This window comes from Capricornis sumatraensis, chromosome 9 (genome assembly GCF_032405125.1).
Source record: "Capricornis sumatraensis isolate serow.1 chromosome 9, serow.2, whole genome shotgun sequence".
Lineage (NCBI taxonomy): Eukaryota > Metazoa > Chordata > Mammalia > Artiodactyla > Bovidae > Capricornis > Capricornis sumatraensis.
Genome location: NC_091077.1, coordinates 19,885,924 through 19,908,855, shown reverse-complemented (window position 1 = coordinate 19,908,855; position 22,932 = coordinate 19,885,924). Strand labels below are relative to the sequence as shown.

Here is a 22,932-nt window from a genome sequence, read left to right as displayed (position 1 = left end):
TTGCTGGCCCATGGAGAAACATACACCAAATGTGTATTTCTTGAGAGCAAGGAGAGTGTTTGAGTTACTGTGTAAACCTAGCATCTAGCATCTTGGCCAGCATACAGAAGGCTTGTCATCCATTCACTAAGCTCCCAAGAGCTTCCACTGTATTTAGTATAAACCAGTGGATTTTCCTGGTGGCTCAGATGGTAAAGAGTCTGCCTGCAATGCGGGAGACCCAAGTTCAATCCCTGGGTTGGGAAGATCCCCTGGAGAAGGGAATGGCAACCACTTCAGTATTCTTGCCTGGGAAATCCCATGGATAGAGAAGCCTGGTGGGCTAAGGTCCACAGGATCACAAAAATATGCAACTAACTTAAACTTCTTGCCACAGCCCACAAGACTCTGCATGACCTGCTCTGTTCCCTCCGTGTCCTCCTTTCCTTCCTCTTGCCCTTCACTCACTGTTCTCCAGACACACGGGCCTCCTTGCTGTTCCTCCAACACACCAGGTCGAGTCCTGCCCCAGGGACTTTGCATGAGCTGTTCCTTGACCTGAAACAGTCTTTCACCAGATCTTCCAGTGGCTGGGCTCTTGCTCATCATTTAGGACTGTACTTAAATGTCACCTTCTGAAAGAAATCCTGGAACTTTCCTGGTGGTCCAGTGGTTAAGAATCCTTCTTCCAATGCAGGGCATGCAGGTTCGATCCTGGATTAGGGAACTAAGATCCCACATGAAATGCGGCCAAAAAAAAAAAAAAGAAAAATTCATGGCAGGCAGTTCAAAGAAAGCACACTAATTTTTTTAAAGCATTAAAAAAATAAAAATAAAGTCTTTGCCAGCCCTGTGTTGCTGCGTACATGATTACATTTCGCTTCTTGGTAGCATTCACCCATTTGTCAGCTTGTTTATGCTTTTATGATCTAGCTTGTCCACTGTCCTAGGAGTTGCCAGATGAGTAAGAGTTGATGGAGTGCCTGCTGTGTGCTGGGCATCTTTAAGACACTGGGGACCCAGCTGAGAGCAAAAGAGCCTCTATTCTCCCCCTGAAGGTGCTCACATGAAAGGGCAGAGGAGCAATGAGAGAAGAATACAGGTAAGTAAACAAGAAAATTTCCAATAGTGAGTTCCATGAAAACAGTGATGTGATCAAGAGGTAAGGGGTGGGGGCCTCCTCCCTGGTTGTGTGTGTTGGGGGTGGATGGAATCCGAGAGGGCCTTCTCAGTTGTCTGGGCTGGGTTCCACAAATAGCAAATATTCAGGAATGTGTGAACACAGTGAGAGAGCTGGGTTGAGCAGATATGCCTTCCAGGCAGAGGAAGTAGCCAGTGCAAAGGCCCTGAGGCAGGACTCAGTTTGGCTTGCAATAAATATCTGTTGAGAATAAGTGAACGCTAGAAGGTTCTAGAAGGAATTGATTGCTCTGGTTTGGCCGGAGAGACCTTGCCTGGGGGAAGGGGGCTTTGAGGGTTGCCCGCTGTGATGAAAGAAGGGAAATCCTGGCTGAAGGAAGGGAGCCCCCAAAAGTTTGGGCTATTACTTTAGGTTCTGTTTTGTTCTGGGAGTGGACGGGACTGGCCAAGGGCTCTGGGCTCTCTTGGAGCCGACATCCGGGGACTATGGAAAGAAACAGTCCCCGAAAGTAGGGGAAAGGTCATGCTGGAGCTGCGGCACCCCAGACTTTGGCCTTTGCCCACTGCGACTGGAAAAGCACAAAACATGCGAGATAACGGTCTTCCCGCCCCTCCCCCTAGTCTGCCCCTCTGTCATTGGCCCTTAACTCTGTCCGTCCTGCCTGTTGCCCAATCAGCACCTTGGGGTGGGCTGGGAGCTTCTCGGGACTATTTCAGCATCTTTTGGGGAGTGGTAACAACCACAGAGAAGACGCAGCTGAACCCGGGAGAGCTGATGGCCGACTGAGCCTCCGGCTCGAGGCAGACGCAGGAGGTCTGGAGAAGGAGCTAGCGGGGCTCATGGATGGGGATTTAGCCGTTGGAAAGGTGAGACCTGCACGGGTCCCCAGGGGAGGGACGATTTATGCCAGGAACTCTCCCCAAGCTCCCAGAATTGGCAGGCACCTCCCACCCCATTGTACAGATGGGAAGACTGAGACCCAGAGGGAGAATACAATGACTAAGATTGTGTCTCTATTCCGGGCTGCTGCTGGACTTTATTCTGGGCCTCCCTGCCTTCCAGAAAAGGGTGGGTGTGGGGAGGGATTCTGACAGAATGGGAATGCAAGAGGGGGCTAGCTTCATCCGCTGTCCATCCCCACGGGGGCAGCTGTCTAGCGCTTTTTAAATAAACTGGCTCCTAGGAGCCTCTGGGTTGGCCCCATAACAGAGATTTGGAGATTGAGGCTCCGCAGGCAGGAGGGGCAGGCTGACCTGGGGGCTGCAGCTGGGACTGAAGCAGAGGGGAAGGTACCTCAGGTAGTGGCAGATGGGTGGTGGGCAGGAGAGGGGCTGCGTGACTCTCACAGGTGTCCCCTCCTCGCCCCAGATGGCTTCCTCCACCAGTCCCATGGGCCCTATCGACAGCCTGGAACTCCTGGATCTCCTGTTTGACCGGCAGGATGGCGTTCTGAGACACGTAGAGCTGGGAGAGGACTGGGGCCATGGGCAGGACCAGGTGATAACCCAACGCATCATCCCCACCTTCCCCCCCACCCCTGGGTCAGAGCCGGGACTCCGCTCAGCTTTGTGCCTTTACCACGCACGTGTGTGATTCTAGCAAAGCACATTATTGTATAAAACCTTTCAGCGACCCTAAGGGCCAGATGACATCACCTTCTTCTTAAAGAGGTGGAAAGCAAGGCCCAGAGAGGAGTGGTAACTTGTCCTGGGTCACACAGCAGTTTGAAGTTGGCTCCAGACTTAAACTTGGGGCTTGTTCCTCACTTGACATGGTTTGATGTTGTTCCCGAGCTACACAATTGTGTGCAGGCTCCAGCAACACCAGTGGGCAAGGAACATTAGCTCTTTCCATATTACAGAAAGGACATGTGAGGCCCAAAGAGGGTCAGCGGCTTGCCCAGAGACACATAAGCAATGCAAAGCAAAGCATAGCCCTCCTAATTCCCGCCGGTGCTCTCTGTCCCAACAGGTCCTGCCAGGTGCGGACTCTGATGACTTCCTCAACTCCATCCTGGGTTCTGGAGATTCAGACTCCCCAACCTGGTCCCCCGCTGCCAGTGACAGTGGCATCTCAGAAGATCTGCCCTCTGACCCCCAGGACACGCCTCCACGCGGTGGGGTGCCTGCCACCCCTGCCGGCTGCCATAGTGTGGAGTCTTGCAAGGGGCCCTGCCCCTCCTACCATCCTGGCCCCACCTGCCCTGCCAGGCACCTTGGGCCAGTGGCCCCAAGGCTTGAGACTTCTGTTGCCATAGACGTGGGTGAGTCCTGTGTCAGCCGACTATCCTTGCCTTGTCCCAGGCACTGAATGCACAAATCCACCCTTTGAGATGGGCACTGGTGTGCTGTCATGGACCCATTTTCCGGATGGTTAAGAGATGAGTCAGAGCCGCAGAGCTGGGATGCAATCTGCCTCAAGCATTGTGCTGGCAACCTCATTTTTTATACCTTCCATGCCTGGTTCATAGGAGACTCAATGAAAGTTCGTGAGACTGTGTGATCCCAGGCCTTGGAGTGCTCCCCAAGACCTGGGGAAAGGCCTGATGCAGAAGACTCCACCAAGAGAGCATCCTTTGTCTTTGGAGCCCCACAGTGGGGTGGGAGTGCTTATTAGTCCCATTAGAGACTTGACAAAACTGAGGCTCAGAGAGGTTTACTCCCTTACCCAAGGTCGCACAGCTCCGCCCAGTTGGGATTAGAATCAAGGGCCATCTGACTCGGAAGACTGCTCTCCAGAGCAGCTCACCTATGGGGTGCCAGGTAGCTCGTGGGAGGGAACTGTGGGTGAATCAGAACTGGTCCCTGCCCCCAGGAGGAGATAAGGCCAGGCTGGCTGCAGATCCAGCCCCTAATGCTGAGTGATAACAGCCACTCCCTCTTGGGCTGGCCGTGGGTCCCTAACAACGTTCCGATGAACTGGGGTCCCCGTCTTATGGCAGAGGGGAGACTGAGGCACCTGGTCCTGGAGTCCCAAGCCAGGCAACAATGCCTAGCACATTAGGGTCGATGCTGTAGCTTTGCTGGAGGAGGCAGGTAGGACCTGGGAGCTCAAGGTCCCCTGCCTGACCCCCACCCCTATCTCCATCCACATGTGCCCTGTTAGAAATGTGGAGCCCAGACATCTATGCCGAGGAGCAGACCGACCTGGCTGACTCGCCCTCACGCTACAACCTCACAGTCAAGGACCTCCTCCTCTCCGGCAGCAGCGGGGACCTGGTGAGCAGCCCCCACCTGCCCCCTGCAGCATCAGAGTTGGGAGGGGGACTGGGCTCATGGGGCCCCAACACACCCATTTTGAAAACTGGAAGACAGTCACAGACAGGGATTGGTATTTGGTCCCAGGTCTTTTAATTCATAGCAACCCTGAAAATTGAGGCTATTATCTTAATTTCACATATGAGGAAATGGGCACAGAGAGCTTTAATAATTTGCCTTAAATCACGCAGCTGCAGCAGGCCCAATTCCTGAGCTGACCTATTGGATCTGTTGTGCTCTTTGTATGCTTACCTTGGGCTATCTTATCTTGCCCTGAGCTTCCGCTATGGGCAAACCAGGCCTGAGAACCCAATTAGTGCCCTGCTCCCTTTCACAGATGAGAAAACCAGTCCCCAGAGAGGTTAAGCCACAGACCCAAAGTCACACAGCAAGCAAGTGGCCAAGTCAGGATTTGATCTCCTGATGCCTAAAGTTGTCCTGACAACCTCTAAAAAAGACCAGAACACCCCTCTTGACCTGAGAGACCTGCAGTGAGCATCAGCTGTGTGCTCAGTCTGTGGGGACCTCATGGTCAAGAGGGGACAGTGACTGCTTAGGGAAATGTATCCATAAGGGAGAGAGGCTAGAGGGGCATTGCAGGTCCAGGAAGGCTTCCTGGAGGAGACAGAACTTCAGCAAGTCTTGGAGGATAGGAAAGACAAATGACTGCTTTGGAAATGCTAACTGGATTTTGTAAAAATATCAAGTTTAATATCATTGTTCTGTGTGTGAACAACTTTTGGAAGTGGGAGGCCTTATTCCCATATTGCAGATGAATACACTGAGGCTTGAGCCCTGAAGAGAAAATGGTTGGACTGATCAATGGCCTGGAATTCCAGGGATTGGAATTTGATTAGATAGACAGCAGGCTGCTCCAGTCTCTACCTTTATTCCTCAGTCATGGTGCGACATTCCTAGGACTTGGCTGTCTGATGACATGGTTCTTTTGTTTTCAGTGTTTCTATTTCGTGATTTAAATTTAGTTTGAAAATTTTTTGAATAGTCAAATGCATGCACACAGTCCAAGTTCCAAAGGTACAAACAGGTACCTGGGGAGAACCACCCCTCACCCTCTTTTCCCGGAGGCTTACTTATCTTACATCCTGTTTGTTGGATTTTCCATTTGCTGTTGCAGACAAGAGCTGCAAGGAATGTTCAGAGCCCGGAGCAGTGCGTAGCCTGTAGTAGGTGCTAAACACATAACTGTCAAATGACTATTTGTGAAACAAACAAACAAAAAACCACACTTGTATCTGTAAGATGAATTCCTGGAAACGTAATGGCTGTGGGCTGGTTCTTTGGAGCCCTAGTGCTGGTGTGGACCTTACAGCGACTGGATCAATTGTTTCTCGATGCCTTTTATTTCCCAGAGGCAGTCGCTGTCTCTGCCCCCAAAGCAGTTCTCCTGGTTTCCCCACAGCAGCAACATCACCTGGCAGCCCCCCACCTGTTGCGACCTGGGACTGGGCACTGCCAGGAGCTGGTGCTGACGGAGGATGAGAAGAAGCTACTAGCCAAAGAAGGCATCACTCTGCCCACTCAGCTGCCCCTTACCAAAGTGAGTCAGTCAGTGGGACCCCTGGCTCTGGGCCTCACCCCATTTCCTGCAGTAGCATGCCTATGAGTCTCATCTTTGTGTGTGTGTGTGTGTGTGTGTGTGTGTGTGTGCACACGCTCAGTCATGTCCAACTCTTTGCGACCCTATGGATGGTAGCCCACCAGGTTCCTTTGTCCATGGCGATCTTCAGGCAAGAATATTGGAGTGGGTTGCCACTCCATACTCCAGGGGATCTTCCGGACCCAGGGTCAAACTCATGTCTCTTGCATTTCCTGCATTGACAGGTGGATTCTTTACTTCTGCACCACCTGGGAAGCCTGAGTCTCACCTTTACATCTCCCTAACTGGTGGCTCAGACGGTAAAGAATCCACCTGCAATGCTGGAGACCTAGGTTCGATCCCTGTGTTGGGAAGATCCCCTGCAGGAGGGCATGGCAACCCACTCCAGTATTCTTGCTTGGAGAATTCCCACGGACGGGGGAATCTGGCGGGCTACAGTCGGTGGGGTCACAAAGAGTTGGACACGACTAGTGACTAAGCACAGCACACACAACTAGAATGTTAGGATGTGTCTGTCACCAGAACCAGAAAATTCATACTCAAAGCCAACACAGTGGGGGCTTTCTAGCTGGCCGCGGCCTCCACTCAGCCTGTTCAGTTCAGTTCAGTTCAGTCGCTCAGTCGTGTCCGACTCTTTGCGACCCCATGAATCGCAGCACGCCAGGCCTCCCTGTCCATCACCAACTCCTGGAGTTCACTCAGACTCATGTCCATCGAGTCAGTGATGCCATCCAGCCTGTTCACTCAGTATCAATACCTGAGTTTGCCTTTTCCAATTGAAAGACTTCTCTTAGTGATAACTGGCCTCGGAAAAGGCACCAATCCCACACGTGGCCAGACGGTGGCGCGATTGCACCAGTGCACAAAATCTAGTTGTTAATGGAACTGGGATTGGGAGCAGGGAAGACCATCAGGAAATCAGGACCATTCCCATCCCCCCCGCCCCCACAACCACAAGAGACTCTGAAGGAGTTTGAGGACAGAAAATCTGGCCTTCAAGCCATGAAGGGTCTGCCCTCAAGTCCCTGAGTCTGGCTCCCTTGGGAGAATACTGGGGGTGAAATTGTGGGGTCTGGACAAGAGAGTGGACCCTTCAGACTGACTCAGTCTCCCCACATCACTCTGCAGTATGAGGAGCGAGTGCTGAAAAAGATCCGCCGGAAAATCCGAAACAAACAGTCAGCTCAGGAAAGCCGGAAAAAGAAGAAGGAATACATTGATGGCCTGGAGACTCGGTAAGGCTGGGGGCCCAGGACCCCGCACTCAAGGTGGGAGGGTGGGGACTGAGGCCTGAGAGAGGCATGCAGTGTAGCAAAGGTCACAGTCTGCGTGTGTGTGTGTGTGTGCGTGCGTGTATGTGCGTGTGTGTTCAGTTGCTCAGTGATGTTCGACTGCATGGACTGCAACCTGCCAAGTGCCTCTGTCCATGGGATTCTCCAGGCAAGAGTACTGGACTGGGTAGCCATTTCCTTCTCCAGGGGGTCTTCCCAAACCAGGGATCGAACCCATGTCTTCTGAGTCTCCTGCGTTGGCCAGTGGATTCTTTACCACTGTGCCACGTGGGAGCGACCATTTTGTATGTGAATTGCAAGGATGGAAAAATGCCTAGAGGTGGTACAGGGCTCAATTTTGAGGCCCCTAATCCCCTAGAACAGGGGTCCCCAATTCCTGGGCCATGGATTGGTTCCAATCCGTGGCCTGTCAGGAACCAGGCCACACAGCAGGAGGTGAGCAGCAGGCAAGGGAGCAACGGTGTTTACAGCCGCTTTTTACCACTCATATTACCGCCTTAGCCCCTCCTCCTGTGAGATCAGCAGCGGCACTAGATTCTCCTGGAAGCACAGACCCTAACCCTAAAGTCAAGGTGGGATATCCTGAGATTTCCATAAAATAGAAATAAAGTGAAAATTTTAAGGTGCTTGAATCATCCTAAGACTATCCCCTCCACACCCCGGATTCATGGAAGAACTGTCTTCCTTGAAACCGGTCCCAGGTGCCAAAAAGGCTGGGGACCACTGCCCTAGATGATGTTATCCCAAGAAGGGAGGTTACGTCCTGGCTCTTTGCCTGTAGGTGGGACGTTTACTTCCCTTGTCTGAGCCTGTCTGGTCCTCAGAGCTGTCATGGCTTCCTTCCAGGGAGTGGAGGGAAGGAGGAACTTCCTCAACTTAAGAACTGTGCACTCTCAGTTCAGTTCAGTCGCTCAGTCATGTCCGACTCTTTGTGACCCCATGGACTGCAGCACGCCAGGCTTTCCTGTCCATCACCAACTCCCAGAGCTTGCTCAATCTCATGTCCATTGAGTCGGTGATGCCATCCAACCATCTCATCCTCTGTCGTCCCCTTCTCCTGCCGTCAGTGTTTCCCAGCATCAGGGTCTTTTCCAGTGAGTCAGTTCTTCGCATCAGGTGGCCAAAGTATTGGAGTTTCAGCTTCAGGATCATCTTTCCAATGAATCTTCAGGACTGATTTCCTTTAGGATTGACTGGTTTGATCTCCTTGCAGTCCAGGGGATTCTCAAGAGTCTTCTCCAACACCAACAGTTCAAAAGCATCAGTTCTTTGGCGCTCAGCTTTCTTTATAGTCCAACTCTCTCACCCATACATGACTACTGGGAAAACCATAGCTTTGACTAGACGGAGCCTTTGTTGGCAAAATAATGTCTCTGATTTTTAATATGCTGTCTAAGTTAATCATAGCTTTTCTTCCAAGAAGCAAGCTTCTTTTAATTTCATGGCTGCAGTCACCATCTGTAGTGATTTTGGAGCCCCAGAAAATAAAGTCTCTCACTGTCTCCATTTATTCTAATCCCTCTGCACTCTGCTGCTGCTGCTGCTGCTAAGTCGCTTCAGTCGTGTCCGACTCTGTGCGACCCCAGAGACGGCAGACCACCAGGCTCCCCCGTCCCTGGGATTCTCCAGGCAAGAACACTGGAGTGGGTTGCCATTTCCTTCTCCAATGCGTGAAAGTGAAAAGTGAAAGTGAAGTCGCTCAGTCGTATCCGACTTTTAGTGACCCCATGGTCTGCAGCCTGCCAGGCTCCTCCGCCCATGGGATTTTCCAGGCAAGAGCACTGGAGTGGGGTGCCATCGCCTTCTCCGCCTGTGCACTCTGATCCCATCCGATCACCTCTCTGAACTCATACAGGATACTGAGAGACAGGGTCCTCATTATTCTTTAATGTGGTGGTGTTCAGTCGCTCAGTCGTGTCTGACTCTTTGTGACCCCATGGTCTGTAGCATGCCAGGTTTCCCTGCCCTTCGCCTTCTCCCAGAGCTTGCTCAAACTCATGTCCATTTAGTCAGTGATGCCACCCAACCATCTCATCCCCTGTCATCTGCTTCTCCTCCTGCCCTCAGTCTTTCCCAGCATCAGGGTAGGAAACATAAAAGCTTAGTTCACTCACTTTTTAAAGCAGAAGTGATTTTAGTAAGTGTTACAGGTCTATCTGGGTTTTCTATTTCTTCCCTAGTCAATTTTGGGATGTGTTTTTCTTCTGGGAAGTTGTCCATTTCAAATTTATTGACAGAAGACAGTTCATAGTTCTCTCCCATTATTTTTTTAAGCTTTGAATCGTTTATAGCTGGGACCTTTGTAATAATTCATGTTGTATATTTGCACCTTTGCTTGTTTTTTATCTTGAGCAATCTTGCCAGAGCTTTATTCATTGTTTTCAAAGAATGAATTTGACTTTTTCTCCCACTCAAAAACTTTGAGTTCCTTTCTTTGTACTCTTAGCTTTATTGTGTTTTTCATTTTTTTTTTTTTTTTAGTGAGTTTATTCTGTTGTTCTTTTGCTGATTTTTAAACGTGTATGTTCAGCTGCAGGCTTCCCCGGTGGCTCAGACTGTAAAAAAATCTGCCTGCAATTCAGGAGACCTGGGTTTGATCCCTGGGTGGGGAAGATCTCCTGGAGCAGGGCATGGCAACCCACTCTAGGATTCTTGCCTGGAGCATCCCCATGGACAGAGGAGCCTGGCGGGCTACAGTCCATGGGGTCACAAAGAGTCAGACACGATTGAGCGACTAGGCACAGCACACACAGCACATGTTCAGCTGCTTAAACTGTAACAGGGTTATCCGTTTTCTCCTCACCACGTCTTTAGCTGCATCTCACACATCTTGATTTGGATGTTGTCATTACTTGGTTCCTAGGTCTTCCCTACTTTACACTGTGGATTCTTCTTTATCCCATGAGTTATTTAGGAGGGCCTTTTAGTGGGAGAATTTATTCTCTTCCCTAGATACTAACATATCCTTATGCCACAATTTGAATATTTTATTTTTTTATAAGTTTATTTATTTATGTTGGCTGTGCTGAGTCTTCATTGCTGTGCGTGATCTTTCTCCAGTTGCAGGAAGTGGGGGCTACTCTCTAGTTGTGATGTGCAGGCTTCTCATTGCGATGATTTCTCTTTCTTCTTCTTTTTAAAAATATTTATTTGGCTCTGTGAGTTTCTAGCTGTAGCATGTGGGATCCAGTTCCTCGACCAGGGATCAACTTGGGCCCCTTGCATTGGGAGCGTGTGAAGTCCTAGCCACTGGATCACCAGGGAATTCCTGAGGTGGCTTCTCTGGTGGCAGAGCTTGGGCTCTAGGTTCTTGGGCTGAAGCAGTTGCAGCTCGCGGGATCTGTAGGGGTCACAGGCATATTCTGAATGTCACTGTGATGTTGCCTTTGCAGGATGTCAGCTTGCACCGCCCAGAATCAGGAGCTTCAGAGGAAGGTCTTGCATCTTGAAAAGCAGAACCTGTGAGTCTTGGTGTGACCGGGACTGAGGACAGGGGGAAGCTGACCCTGGAGTCTCTTGCAGGAGAGGTGAACAAGGGGGGTCAGGCTGTGTGATAGCAGGGCAGAGCAGAAGGTGAGGATTCCACCCAGAGGGGGCAGGCTGCATAGAAGAGGGGATTTAGACTTGGGCCCTTGAAGGATGTATAAGAGTTCCATAGACGGAAGATGCTGCTAGTGGAGGAAACGGCATATGAATGGCCAAAGGCTAGGAGTATGGTGTGCTGGAGAACTGCAGGTGATTCCATCTATGGGGTACATGTACTAATTCAATTTTTATTAGCATCTACTCAGTGCCAGGCATAGTTCTGGGTCCTGATACCTCAATAGTGAGTAAAACAGATACAGTCCCTCCACTTAAAAGACTCATATTCTAGTGAGAAACATACTCAAGGCAAACAAAACTATGTAAAAGATCATTCAAACAGCGGGAAGGGGCTAGAGAGTGGGGGTGGGGTGCTATTTTAGGCAGGGAGGCCAGAGAAGGTGACATTTGAGATGAAATCCAACAGATAAGAAAGCAGCAGTGAGGACTCAGGCTTTTACCCAAAGGGAGGTGGGGACCTGGAGGGCTGGGAGCTGAATCACATTTGAAAAGTGTGGAGTGTGAACCCTAGAGTGGGCACGAGAGGCTTGAGGGGACCAGAGGTGGGGGCTGGTGTCCAGGTGAGCGATGATGGCAACCTGGATGGAGGAGGCTGGGTGTCAGAAAAGTGGGTGAGATGTTCAGCGGAGATTTATTGAGGGAGCTTCTGGGACTTTTAAGAGCAGTAGGGCCTTGAGGGGTGGATAGGATTCAGACCTCAGCCAGGCTGGGAGATACTAGAAATGGACAGGGAGCCAGGTGAAGGCCATACAGGGCTCAGCCAAGGCTTCCCATTTCCATTAAGGTCTCTCTTGGAACAGCTGAAGAAACTCCAGGCCATTGTGGTCCAGTCCACCAGCAAATCGGCACAGACTGGCACCTGCATAGCAGTGAGTGGGGGAGTGTCCTCAACCTTGGCAGAGGGGCCTGTGGGGGAGGAGGGCATGAGTAGGAGCAGAGCCCTGAGCGCCGGGTCAAGCACAATCTAGTCTTCTGGGCCTCTTGTTTTCCTGTGTGCTCAGGGGTTGGGGAGGGATGGGGTGACCCCGCCCACATCTCCACTAGGTCCTGCTCTTCTCCTTCGCCCTCATCATCCTCCCCTCCATCAGCCCTTTCGCCTCCAACAGAGCCGAGAGCCCCGGAGACTTCGCACCTGTGCGAGGTAGGTGGACTCGAGTTTGCTCTTCTTTCAAAAGCCCTCCGGGGCACATTCCCCTTGGCTCCCCAGTCCCCACTGGGGGAGGGGAAGGGCCCCCCTTGCAAGGGCTCCCTGAGGCTGGGGGCTAAGGAAAGAAGGGAAGCGGCCCTCAGGCCATCCCTCATGACCCTCCTCGACCCCTTGCTCAGTTTTCTCCAGAACTCTACACAACGACGCTGCATCCCGGGTGGCTCCCGACACTGCACCAGGCTCCGAGGCCCCCGGCCCCGGGCCCAACACTGGCGCACTTCAGGAAAGGTCTCCAAGCAGCCCTCCGGAGGAATGGGAATCCCAGGACGCACGTGCCCTGGACAACTCGACAGAGCATCTGGACAACTCAACTCTGGTCCAGGGCAACTCCGTGAAGGAACTGGACCAGGCCACCCTACTGGACTGTGCCCCGCCTGAGCCAGCAGTCAGCCCGGGCCGTGTGGGGCTGGAGGCAGCAGGGGGCGAGCTGTGAGCACCATGGGTCCCTGCCCCCCTCTCCACCCTGGCCCCTCTGCTCAGGGGTGCTTCAATAGGTGCTGTAGTGGACAGGGACAGACATGGGGATCTGAGGTGAGAGAGAGACCCTGGAGAAGATATTAGGATGGAGATGCACAGATACACAGCTACAGACCCAGGGACCCAGGTACACACCGAAGCTGATTCTCAGACACAGACCATAAGGCCACAAAGCCTGAGAAATCTACATGCAGATGCAGGAGCGGAAGGAAACAGGGACACACACACGGACTGATCCCTGACCTGGACAGATCGATACACACCAGGCCTCAATAACTACCCCACCCCCGGCCCTGGGGACTCCTCCCTGTCCCCTTGCATGCACGGAGGAGAAAGCAGCCAAGTCTGCAGGGACCCTGGCCCCAGAGCATGGGGTGAGCCCTAAACTTCGGCGCTGCCATTAACCCACAACCTTTTCCTTTTTTTAGACTGCCTTGATCCTTAATAAAGTATCTTGGCAGAATACGGCTAGCGTGGAGGTGGAGTGGGGTGGGGGCTAATTAGAGTCTGAAGCTCCCCAACCCACAGAAGGAAGGACTGGGCCAGCCGAATATAGAGGAGTGACGTGGGGGAGTCCCTGGACCCCAAGGCTGGAGCGGCGACGAGAGGCGCCAGGCTTGTCTTCAGGACCTTGGAGAGCGGCGGCTGATGGAGGGCTGGGCGCGCCAGGAGCGCGAGGTTCTGACGGCTCTGGCCCCTCCCCGCCCTGCCCCAGACCCTTCAAGAGAGTCCGCGGAAGGCCTGGGGCAGCTGCTTTCCTGGGGGGCTAGGCTGCCAACCCAGCTTGTCTTATGGATGAGGAGACTGAACCGTCAGGAATGAAGGGACTCGCCCAAGGTCACAGCTGGGGAGCATGGACCCCAGCTGCACCAACGCTCTTCCTTTAAAGAGTCACACCCGGATCCCTGCCGGCTTTGCGCAGGTGTGGGGATGTGGGGTCGGGTGGGGGAATTTGCAATCGCGATTAGATGTGGCCTCTCTCCTCGAGGGGCTCACAGCCTAGTAGCAGAGGGCACGGATTAAAGAATCACAGAAACAATATTTACAAATGGAGGACTCAAGGAATGTCAACAGCTGGTAAGGACTTCCTTCACCGCCGGGCCTGGACTGTATGAATGTCCCAGCACACACACACATACCAGGGGCCGTGAGCACCACACAGTCCTACCCCCAGGGATTGGACCCTGGGCAAGGTTGTGGATGGTAAACACAGACTCAAGATGCAAGAAATTCTGCTTTTATTGCATTGAAGGCTTTTCTGGAAGCCTGGAGGAAGTCAGGTGGACCCACTTGCCTCCCTCCAGCCACAAAGGCAGTATGAACCTCTGTTGTCTGTCCTGCCATGAATTTTGGCTCCTAAATGGTGGCTGTGTGTCCCCTCCCTCCTAGAGGGGCTGTGAAGGCTGTGTGGGGATAGGCAGGGGCTGGGGAGTGTGAGGGTCCAGGGGGCAGACAGGCTTGATTCCTGTTTAGGCTGGAAATCAAGGAGGGCCTGGTCACGCCTCCCAAGAACACCCTGAGTCAGAGGCTGGAGACGGGGTGGAGCAGGTGTGGGGTTGTCAGCTCCAAGTTCAGGATCTGGGGCAGGGATGCTCCTTGCCAAGCCCCCTCCATAGGCCCCAAGTTAAAGGGAGGTCCAGTGGACGGCAAGTCTGCCCCTGGGCCTGGAGCCCAGCTCTCAGCACCCTGAGGTCTCCCCCAAAGGACAGAAATGAGTAACAAAGTGAGACTGGTAAGAAAAAAGAAAAACAACCCATGGTTTCTATTAAAAAAAAAAAACCCACCCTCCCCGGGGCCCCTGGTCAGCTAGGAACCACCTCAGTTTTCACTCTTTTGGGAGGCCTGTGAGGGGCAGGGCTGTCCGGCTGCTCCCTTTTGGGGCTGGTAGGTCCGGAACCATTGTGCTGGGTGCAGGGCTCAGCTGTGGGTTCCTGCTTGGGGCTGGCGGGCACTGGGCTGTCGAGCTGGGGGGAGGCCTCCTCCTTGGGCTCCAGCTTGGGGGCAGGTGGGCGTGGCAGGGGTGGCAGTGCCCTCTCCACCACGTGGGGGCCGTCCCAGGCCGGGATCTCCAGGCCCAGGTGTTTCATGAGCCGCGTCATGACCTCATCAACATAACCGTGGATTCGCAGGTCTGCGTGGCGGTCCTGTGGAGGCGGGGAACAGTCAGGTGGAGGGAGAAGGCTTGAGGGGGGTCCAGGGGTGATATCAGGGGTAGGCTCCCACACGTACGTGCTTGGTGGGCTGCAGGTTGACGATAACCAGGCGACCTCCACGGCGCTTGGTGGCGAGGGGAAGGTTCCCGCTGGGCCGGATTTGCAGGGAGGTGCCCAGTGTGATGGACAGGTCTGCACTCCTGGGGCCAGGAGGCAGGATTAGTTTAAGCCCCTTGGCAAGGATCTCTGCAGCCCTCCTCCTGCCCCACGAGGCAAGGGCGTGTGGTGGCCAGCACATATACTCCCCGACCCTTGCTCAAACACCATGGCTTCACTGCTCTGCCAACACAACGGGGCCAGTCCCAGGAGACCTGCTCACACAGCACCCACCTCTGCTGGGGGCCCAGCCATGGCCTGCCTCTGACACTTCCCTCTGCTGGGCCACCCCTCAACCCTGTCAGCAGAAGTGGAGCTGCTGGTGGGGAACTCCTGGGTTCTGATTCTGGCTCAGTCACTTCTGGGCTGGGCAGCCTGGATGGAGGAGTCCAGTTGCTCCAGCCTCAGTTTCCTCCTCTGTGAAATGGGCCTGAGCAGCACCCACCCTGGGATGTGGTGAGGATGGTATGTGAGGGCTCAGTACAAGAGCTATTATGAGCGAAGCAAGGCCCAGACAGGGTGCTGATCACTCCTTTCAGGGCTGGAGCTGGCTGTGTTCCTGCCCCTCCCCCACCCACCCACCCACCCAGGACCCACTGGGGTCAGACCTGCTGGCCTCGTCGGCCAAGGTGAGGTCCCGGTCAGGCAGGGAATCCTCCCAATCCAGGATAGTGTCTCTCAGCTCCCCCCTATAGGGAAGGCAGGGGAGTTAGCAGGAGACTGGTGGCCTCCCCGGGGGTCCAGGGCATGGGGAGGGGTCACTCACCTGCAGGCCCGCAGTCCCCTGGACTTGGCCACGGTGCAGAGCCGGCCTGTGGGTTTTAGGCCCATGCTGCCCACCACGGTGTCCCGGACATACTGCCTGTGCCGAGGAGGAAAGGGTCGGCTCACCGCTGGTTTCCAGGCAGCCACCCTGCAGCCCACCTGGGCAGCTCATGCAAAAAGCACACAGAGCTGTTTTTCCAGGAAAGTGCGGGAGCGTAAGACCAGAATCTAAACATGAGGTGACAGCTGGCAAACCCAGCAGGGGCTGGGGATGGGGAAGCAGAGGGGGCCTTCCATGAAAAAGCTGGCCTGGGGACTTCCCTGGTAGGTTAGTGGTTAAGACTCTGTAGAAGGAGCATGGTTCTGCCAACACCTTGATGTTGGACTTGTAGCTTCCAGACCCATAAGACTATGAATTTCTGTTGTTTTTAAGTTACTCAGGTTTGTGGTTGTCTCGGCAGCTGCAGGAAATAAACACACCTCCCAGGAGGAAGATACACGCCCAGATCCCACCGTGGAAGGGCCACACCCGTGACTCTAGAAGCGGCAGGCTTAGTCACCAGGACCTTTTGGGGAGCCCGACCTGGGTTATCCATGACTTGTGTCCCGCCCCTCCCGCAGTGGCACTCACGTCTTACACTTGACACATTCTTCTACAAACATGTTTCCGTGGAGCTCTGCCAGCTTGTCTCTGTGGAAGGAGAAGGAAGAGGCTCAGTGGAGGAGCAGGATCCCCAGATCCCCAGCCAGCCAAGATCCAGAGGGCTCAGGGCTGGAATCCTCCCAGGACCAGGAAGAGGGGATCCCGCCCTGCTCTCCAGGTGCGACTGAGAGACCTGACAGCTGAGCGCTAACCCTCCCTGGCTGCCTCGCTGAACTGCCCCAGGGGCCTGGAGAGGGAGGGGCTGCCATCCACGTCCATTTTCTAGATGAGGAAACTGAGGCTTAGGGAGAGGGGTGGCCCGCTCAAGGCAGGGCAGGGTCTGGACACTGGGGGCACCTGGGGAAGCCGGAGCGCACGTGCAGTCCGTCCACGTTCTGGCTGACCAGGAAGCGCAGGAGGCCCACGCGCTCCAGCTGCACCAGCGCCATGTGGGTCTTTGTGGGCTGGGCATTCTCAAAGGTGGTGTCGAACTTGGGGGCCAGGCCCCGCTCCTCCATCGTCCAGACGCCATGGGGGCCCCTGCGGCAGCAGGTGGAAGAGACAGAGAGAGTTTAGAGATCAAGGAGAGAGAAAACAGAAAAAGAGAAACAGGCAGAGGAAAAAGTCAGAGAGAGAGATTGATATAGACAAAGGAGGTGAGGTAGGAAAGAGGGAGAACGTGGTACATAACAGCAGAAATTATTCACTCACCCAGCACTTACTGCTGCTGCACTTGGCATGGCCCTGCGCTGGGGGATGCCGGGGCCCTAGTGCACCCAGGCCCTGCCCTCAGGGAGTTCTCCATCTCATTAGGAAGAGACATAGGTGGACACAGAGCCTCTGGCCCTCTGGGGGCCGGGGCAGAGGGAGCAACCCAGGGCTGGGCTGGCCCAGTGGAAGTGGTGAGGGCTCTTTGTGGGACTCTGGGAAGGCTTCCTGGAGGAGGCAGAGCTGTCTCTGAACAGAGAGGAAAGGGCAAGGCTGTTCAGACAGTCTGGGCGCTGCGGGGGCTGAGGTTAGAGAGCTGAACCAAGGCTAGGTCAGGAAAGGCTTTGATTTCCAGCCCAAAGTGCTTGGAACTCTGAAGTGTGGCAATGGGGAGCTATGGCAGGTTATGGAAGGGGGATGAGATTCACACCTTAGAGTTCTAACACTCCTCCAGACGAGGAATTTGCTCTTCTGCTGTGAGAGTCTATGGTGGGGGCCTGAGAAGCCTCAGAAAGAGAATACAAGTGCAATAGGCCTGCCCGTCTGGGTGGGGTTGCAAACTTCACACCTACAGGGGCCACTTGGAGGCCACAATTTTGAGACCCCTGCTTTTCAGCAATGAGACTCTTGTCTAACACAGGCTGCCCGAAGTAGAGGAAAGATAGACATTATCTGGTCTCACACCCTCACTTGCAGTTGAGGAAACTGAGGTCTGGATGGTTTCTATGGTAATAATAGAAGCCAATATTTAGCCATGCACAACGGGCCTAGACAAAAGACTGATGTTTCCCAGCACCACCTGCAACTAGGTACAGTCACATGACCCAGTTCTGACCAATGAAAGGCAATGTTGGGTGTGATATAAAGGGACCTGCTTTGAAGGAAGGGTCTTACACATTCCCAACACCCTAGGGGACTGATGGGTCACCCTAGACTCAGCGGGAGGGAGGGCAGCAGGATGGGCTTTGATGCCTGTTCATCTGGCGAGCTCACAGGGAAGGCTGTGGAAGCCTGGCAGGCCCTGCCTCAACTTCCCGCCCTGCCCACCGACCTGAAGTCGGGGATGCCTGAGGCAGTGCTGATGCCTGCGCCTGTGTGGAACACCACACTGGAGGACTGCCAGATGAGCTGTGCCAGCTCCCACACCTTCTGCTCCAACTCCTCGGGGGGGTCGAAGACCTGTTGGGTGAGGGAGAGCAGCAGGGAGTGAAACAGAAGGGAGTGGGGCAGGTGCTAAATCTCTTTAGTCATGTCCGACTCTGTGTGACCCCATGGACTGCAGCCTGCCAGGGTCCTCTGTCCATGAATTCTCCAGGCAAGAATACTGCAGTGGGTTGCCATTTCCTACAAGAATGACAGAGCCACAGTGAGGCAGGAGGTACATGCCCCCTGCCTCCCCCGCCACCTTAATGGTTAACCGATTGGAGACTCATTCCCAGTGCTCCAAAGAAACTCTGAGGGGAGAATAGCAAGACAATTAAGGTAGGACACTGGGCCCCGCCCAGATCACGTATTTCTCATTCTCGAAGTCAGGAGACCTCGCCGATCACACGTGGGCAGAAAAGCTCCTTGGAGGTCAAAGGTGAATGATGCCAAAGGATAATCTACCCATGGGCCTTCGTAGTAGAATCCATCTCAGCTAAGAGATGCATGTGCACACATGGGAGGATCCTGAGATATACCAAATATGGACTCTGAACCATGCAAATCGAAATGATTGGGCAAAGGAAATCCAGAAGAAATGCCCCACAGAAGTGATTTAAACTGCCACAAAAGCACAACTCAGGGACTCTCCCTGAGTCTGCCTGCGTGTCTACCCATATGTATTGTACTCTTTTTCCTCCTAATAAATACTCTACTTGCTTCACTACTTTCTGTCTCTGTGGAAACTCTTTTCTGCAAAGCTGAAGGGCCAGGGGCCTTGTCACTGACCACTAGTCTAGTGGTTAGGATCTGGTGTTTTCACCACCTTAGCCCAGCTTCAATTTCTGGCTGAGAACCCAAGTCCCGCTTCAAGCGGTTTTAGGCCCAGGCCACTCGAGATCAATAAAATGTGACAAAAACTGATTAGAACCAACTAGGTTCAAGATGGCAGAAGGTGAGCCTTCCAGTAGACCTTGAGCCTCATTATATGCTCATTGTAAAACACCAGCATGATAAATGACATGACAGTTCAGAAGGCTAAAACGTGGGAGGTGGCCCAATTCCCGGAAATCCCCACCCCTTCCCCGAAATAATTGGAATAATCCTCCCATTCACTAGCCTATGAAATTATCCAGCCCCTAAAAACTAACCACACCGTATTTCAGAACCTCTCACCTGCTGAGATGGCCCCACACCCTGTCTGTGGAGTGTTTCTCCCAAGGCTGTTCTCACCTTTTGAGACAGACTGCATTCTGTCTGCAGATAGTGTTTCTCTCTAAATAAATCCCCTTCTTACCTATCACTTTGGGCTTCTCAGGTGGCGCTAGTGGTAAAGAACCCATCTGCCTATGCAGGAGACCTAAGAGACACGGGCTCAATCCCTGGGTTGGGAAGATCCCCTGAAGAAGAAAATGGCAACCCACTCTAGTATTCTTGCCTGGAGAATCCCATAGACAGAGGAGCCTGGAAGGCTACGGCCCACAGGGTCACAAAGAGTCAGAAACAACTGAAGCGACTTAACATGCAAACATGCACATATCTCTGTCTCACTGAATTCTTTCTGCAGTGAGAAATAAAGGAACCGATCTTCACTAAGTCCTAAGACAAGGGTGTGGTCTCAACTGAACCGTGGGTTCAAATCCCACTCCAAGTTGCATGGTTTCAGGAGAAGTTACAACATGTCCCACAGTGGGCAAAGCCACAAGCCACAGACAGCTTTGCCCAGGAGGAGGGGAATGGGTGGGAAAAGGCAGCTTGTTATCACGTCCTTTCTCTGCCCACAGCCCTCCAGAGCTCCCACCTCTCTCGATGGAAAAATCTAAGTCCCCACCAAGGCCCATAAAGCCCTGCAGGACCTGCCCCATCCCTGCTCTCCCCTCCTCCCTCTCTCCCCTTCGCTCACTCCACACAGGCCTCCTTGATGTTCCTCCAACACACCAGGCACAGTTCAGCCTCAAGGCTCTGCAGAGGCAAAGCCCTCCACCTGGAATGTCCTTTGCCCAGACACCTACATGACTCCCCTTGCACTTCCTCTCCATCTTGGCTCAAAAGCTATCTCATTTGCATACTCATGTTCACAGTAGCATTATTCACAGTCGCTAAATATGGGAGCAACCCCAGTGTCAATTAACAGATGAATGGATACTAACAAATGTGGTCTACACGTACAATCAAACCAGTCAATCCTAAAGGAAATCAACCCTTAATATTCACTGGAAGGACTGATACTGAAGCTGAAGCTCCAATACTTTGGCCACCTGATGCGAAGAGCCAACTCATTAGAAAAGACCCTGATGCTGGGAAAGATTGAAGGTAGGAAGAAAAGGGGATGACAAAGGACGAGATGATTAGATGGCATCACCAACTCAATGGCCACGAATTTGAGCAAACTCCGAGAGATAGTGAAGGACAGGAAAGGCTGGCGTGCTGCAGTCCATGGGGTCCCAAAGAGTTGGACATGACTGAGTGACTGAAGAACAGCAACACATACAATGGAATATTATTCAGCTTTAAAAAGGAAGAAAATTTGGACACATTATTCAATACAGATGAAACCTGAGGACATCATGCTCAGTGAAATCAGACAGACACAAAAACACAAATACTGTATGATTTCACTTATGTGAGGTCCCAAGAGGAGTCAGATACAAAGAGAAAGTAGATGGTGGGCCTGGGGCTAGGAGAGGGGATGGAGAGTCACTGTTTAATGGGGACAGAGTTTTAGTTCGGGAAGAGGAGAAAGTTCTGTAAATGGATGGTGGTGATGGTTGCATACCATTAAATGTATTTCATACTGCTGAGTTATCTTAGTGATGGCTATCACCAGCCACCTAGTTTGCAATGCAGCCCCCAGTTCTCATCACCTGCTTTCTGCCTAGCGCTGACCACTATCCGACTGACTCCTTACATTTGCTGCTTATCTGTCTCCCAGCTGGAACGAGGGGGCTTGGCCTGTTTGGTTCCCCATGTGGTCCCAGGATGAACGTAGGTGCTTAATAAATGTTTGTGGGTTAAAGTGAAAAAACTGGCAGGAGAGAAGAGTGGGGCTTCACACCATCTGAGAGCTCGTGAATGCCTGACTCAGAAGGAATGCACCAACCTTTGTGGGAGGGGGCAAGCTTCTCTCCAGTTTACAGGAGGGAAAGAAACCCAGAACGAAGGGATCCCGCCAAGGTCTCAGTGCATGGGGGGGATTTCTCTCAGCGAGGCTGGAGGGGTCTGATTTCCATCTTCCAGGTTCCTCCTCAGCTAAAAATCCTTATCAGCCTCAGGATAGTGCCAGATCCTCAACTTGGCACTTGAGGCCCATCCTGCCCCAGTTTGGGAAACCTCTCTGGCCAAATCCGCCCTCCAAGTTTGTCTATTGCCACCTCCCGCCTTTGCCCCGGTGCCTTCCTCCTGGAACTACATCCCTTGTTCCCCCATCAGAACTTCAGGACTTCTCGAAGTGGGTCCTATCCTCCGTCCCCTGCCGGACCGACCCGGAGCTGGGCGTGGTCGCATCCCCAGGCGCACTGGGTCGTCACTTCCCGCCCCCTCCTCACTGGGAAGTCCCTCCCATTGTCTAGCCTCAGTGTCTCCTGATATTCCCACAATGCCCCACTGCCAGCCGGTCCCGCCCAGCCCACGGCCTTGACGGCGGCCGTCGGAACCCCCAGCTGCGCTCACCTCGGGTAGACCGCACTTGCCCTTGTCCGCATACGGCGAAAGCCCCGCCGCGTAATTCACCGACATCCTCACTGCACCAACGGGAACAATAAAGTTTCCCTTGTTGCGGCCGCTTCCGCCGGAAATAGCGTGAGACGAGGAAGAAGGAGGAGCCGTATTCTCATCTTTCGTACCTGGCCGCTCCTCGCAAGGCGCATGCGCTATGCACTGTCGCCGCAGTCGCCATATTAACTGCTGGCAATGGCCCACCGCGTTTCTATAGGCTGGTCATGTGGGGTGGGGGCCTGGGAAAGGGTTGTTCAATGACCCAGGCTGGATACTAGGGGACTGTCCACGTGAGAGTTCTCCAGTCACCTGTAAAATGAAGGGCGGAAGCGATCGGCCCTCTTTCCCCTTTTGAAAACGAGTAAACTGACGCCCACTTCCCTCCCCGCGTCCCCCAGTCCCAGGACAGAGCCTGAGAGAGGAAACCCACACTCTTGCTTCCAATCCAAGGTTCTTCCCCCTGCATATTTCAGAAGTTTATAAGTATACAAATTCAGGGATCCTGTGCATGTGTGCTGGGTTCAGGAGGCAATTTGGATCCTCACTAGGGAGGCTCACGGACGCCGTTCTAAGTTACCTGAACGTTATCCAGGTGTGTGATAATCACTCAGCAAGACAAGTCCTGACCGCACCAAGAGGCTGGAGAAACTGCTTGTGTCCTTGTTGTGGAGGCTTGAGGACTCATTCAGGAAATGTATTGAGCACCTACTGTATGCTGGTGAGACGCTGGAGACCACCGGCAGCCCCCTGTGACGGGGCAATGGTGACTTAGTGTGACTGGCGTATAATGAGGGCCCTGGGCAATGAAGGAGCTCAAAGGAGGCGCCTGACCCAGCCTGGGGGCAAACAGGAAGGCTTCCTGGAGAAGGGGTGTTGTGGCAACTATCTGAACAGTGAGTACCAGTGAGAATCAGCCAGTTGGAGGTGACAGAAGGTACAGAAAGAAGGCTCCTGGCAGAGGAACCGCAAGTACAAAGGCTGAGAGGAGAGAAAGAAGGTGGCTCATTCCAGAAACTGAAATAAGTCTAGCGATGTTAGGGAAGAACCTCCTTGTCTTCCCGCCAGAGCCCCTTGGC

At 53.3% G+C, this 22,932-nt stretch overlaps 2 protein-coding genes across 9 annotated transcripts; one reads left to right on the top strand and one right to left on the bottom strand.

Annotated features, from left to right (window-relative positions):
- Window positions 1-1,867: 1,867 nt before the first annotated feature.
- On the top strand, window positions 1,868-13,485 carry CREB3L3 (cAMP responsive element binding protein 3 like 3). 4 transcript variants are annotated; one of them, XM_068980302.1, is made up of 10 exons: window positions 1,868-1,986; window positions 2,489-2,617; window positions 3,092-3,383; window positions 4,226-4,338; window positions 5,801-5,935; window positions 7,124-7,230; window positions 10,680-10,748; window positions 11,675-11,759; window positions 11,935-12,031; window positions 12,217-13,485. In XM_068980302.1, exons 1-10 carry the CDS (start codon window positions 1,960-1,962, stop codon window positions 12,528-12,530), a joined length of 1,368 nt encoding a protein of 455 aa, XP_068836403.1. In that variant the 5' UTR covers window positions 1,868-1,959; the 3' UTR covers window positions 12,531-13,485. The 4 variants fall into 4 exon arrangements, with proteins under 4 accessions (XP_068836403.1, XP_068836405.1, XP_068836404.1 ...); XM_068980304.1 differs by having other exon boundaries at window positions 5,798-5,935; window positions 11,997-12,031; XM_068980303.1 differs by having other exon boundaries at window positions 5,798-5,935; window positions 11,979-12,031.
- Window positions 13,486-14,016: 531 nt separating this feature from the next.
- On the bottom strand, window positions 14,017-21,877 carry SIRT6 (sirtuin 6). 5 transcript variants are annotated; one of them, XM_068980464.1, is made up of 8 exons: window positions 21,812-21,877; window positions 18,051-18,178; window positions 16,649-16,831; window positions 16,280-16,339; window positions 15,650-15,745; window positions 15,492-15,572; window positions 14,804-14,927; window positions 14,017-14,718 (listed from the first exon to the last, which is right to left on the bottom strand). In XM_068980464.1, the coding sequence occupies exons 1-8, from the start codon at window positions 21,875-21,877 to the stop codon at window positions 14,377-14,379; spliced, it is 1,080 nt and encodes a 359-aa protein (XP_068836565.1). In that variant the 3' UTR covers window positions 14,017-14,376. The 5 variants fall into 5 exon arrangements, with proteins under 5 accessions (XP_068836565.1, XP_068836566.1, XP_068836568.1 ...); XM_068980465.1 differs by lacking the exon at window positions 15,492-15,572; XM_068980467.1 differs by lacking the exon at window positions 16,649-16,831.
- Window positions 21,878-22,932: the final 1,055 nt, after the last annotated feature.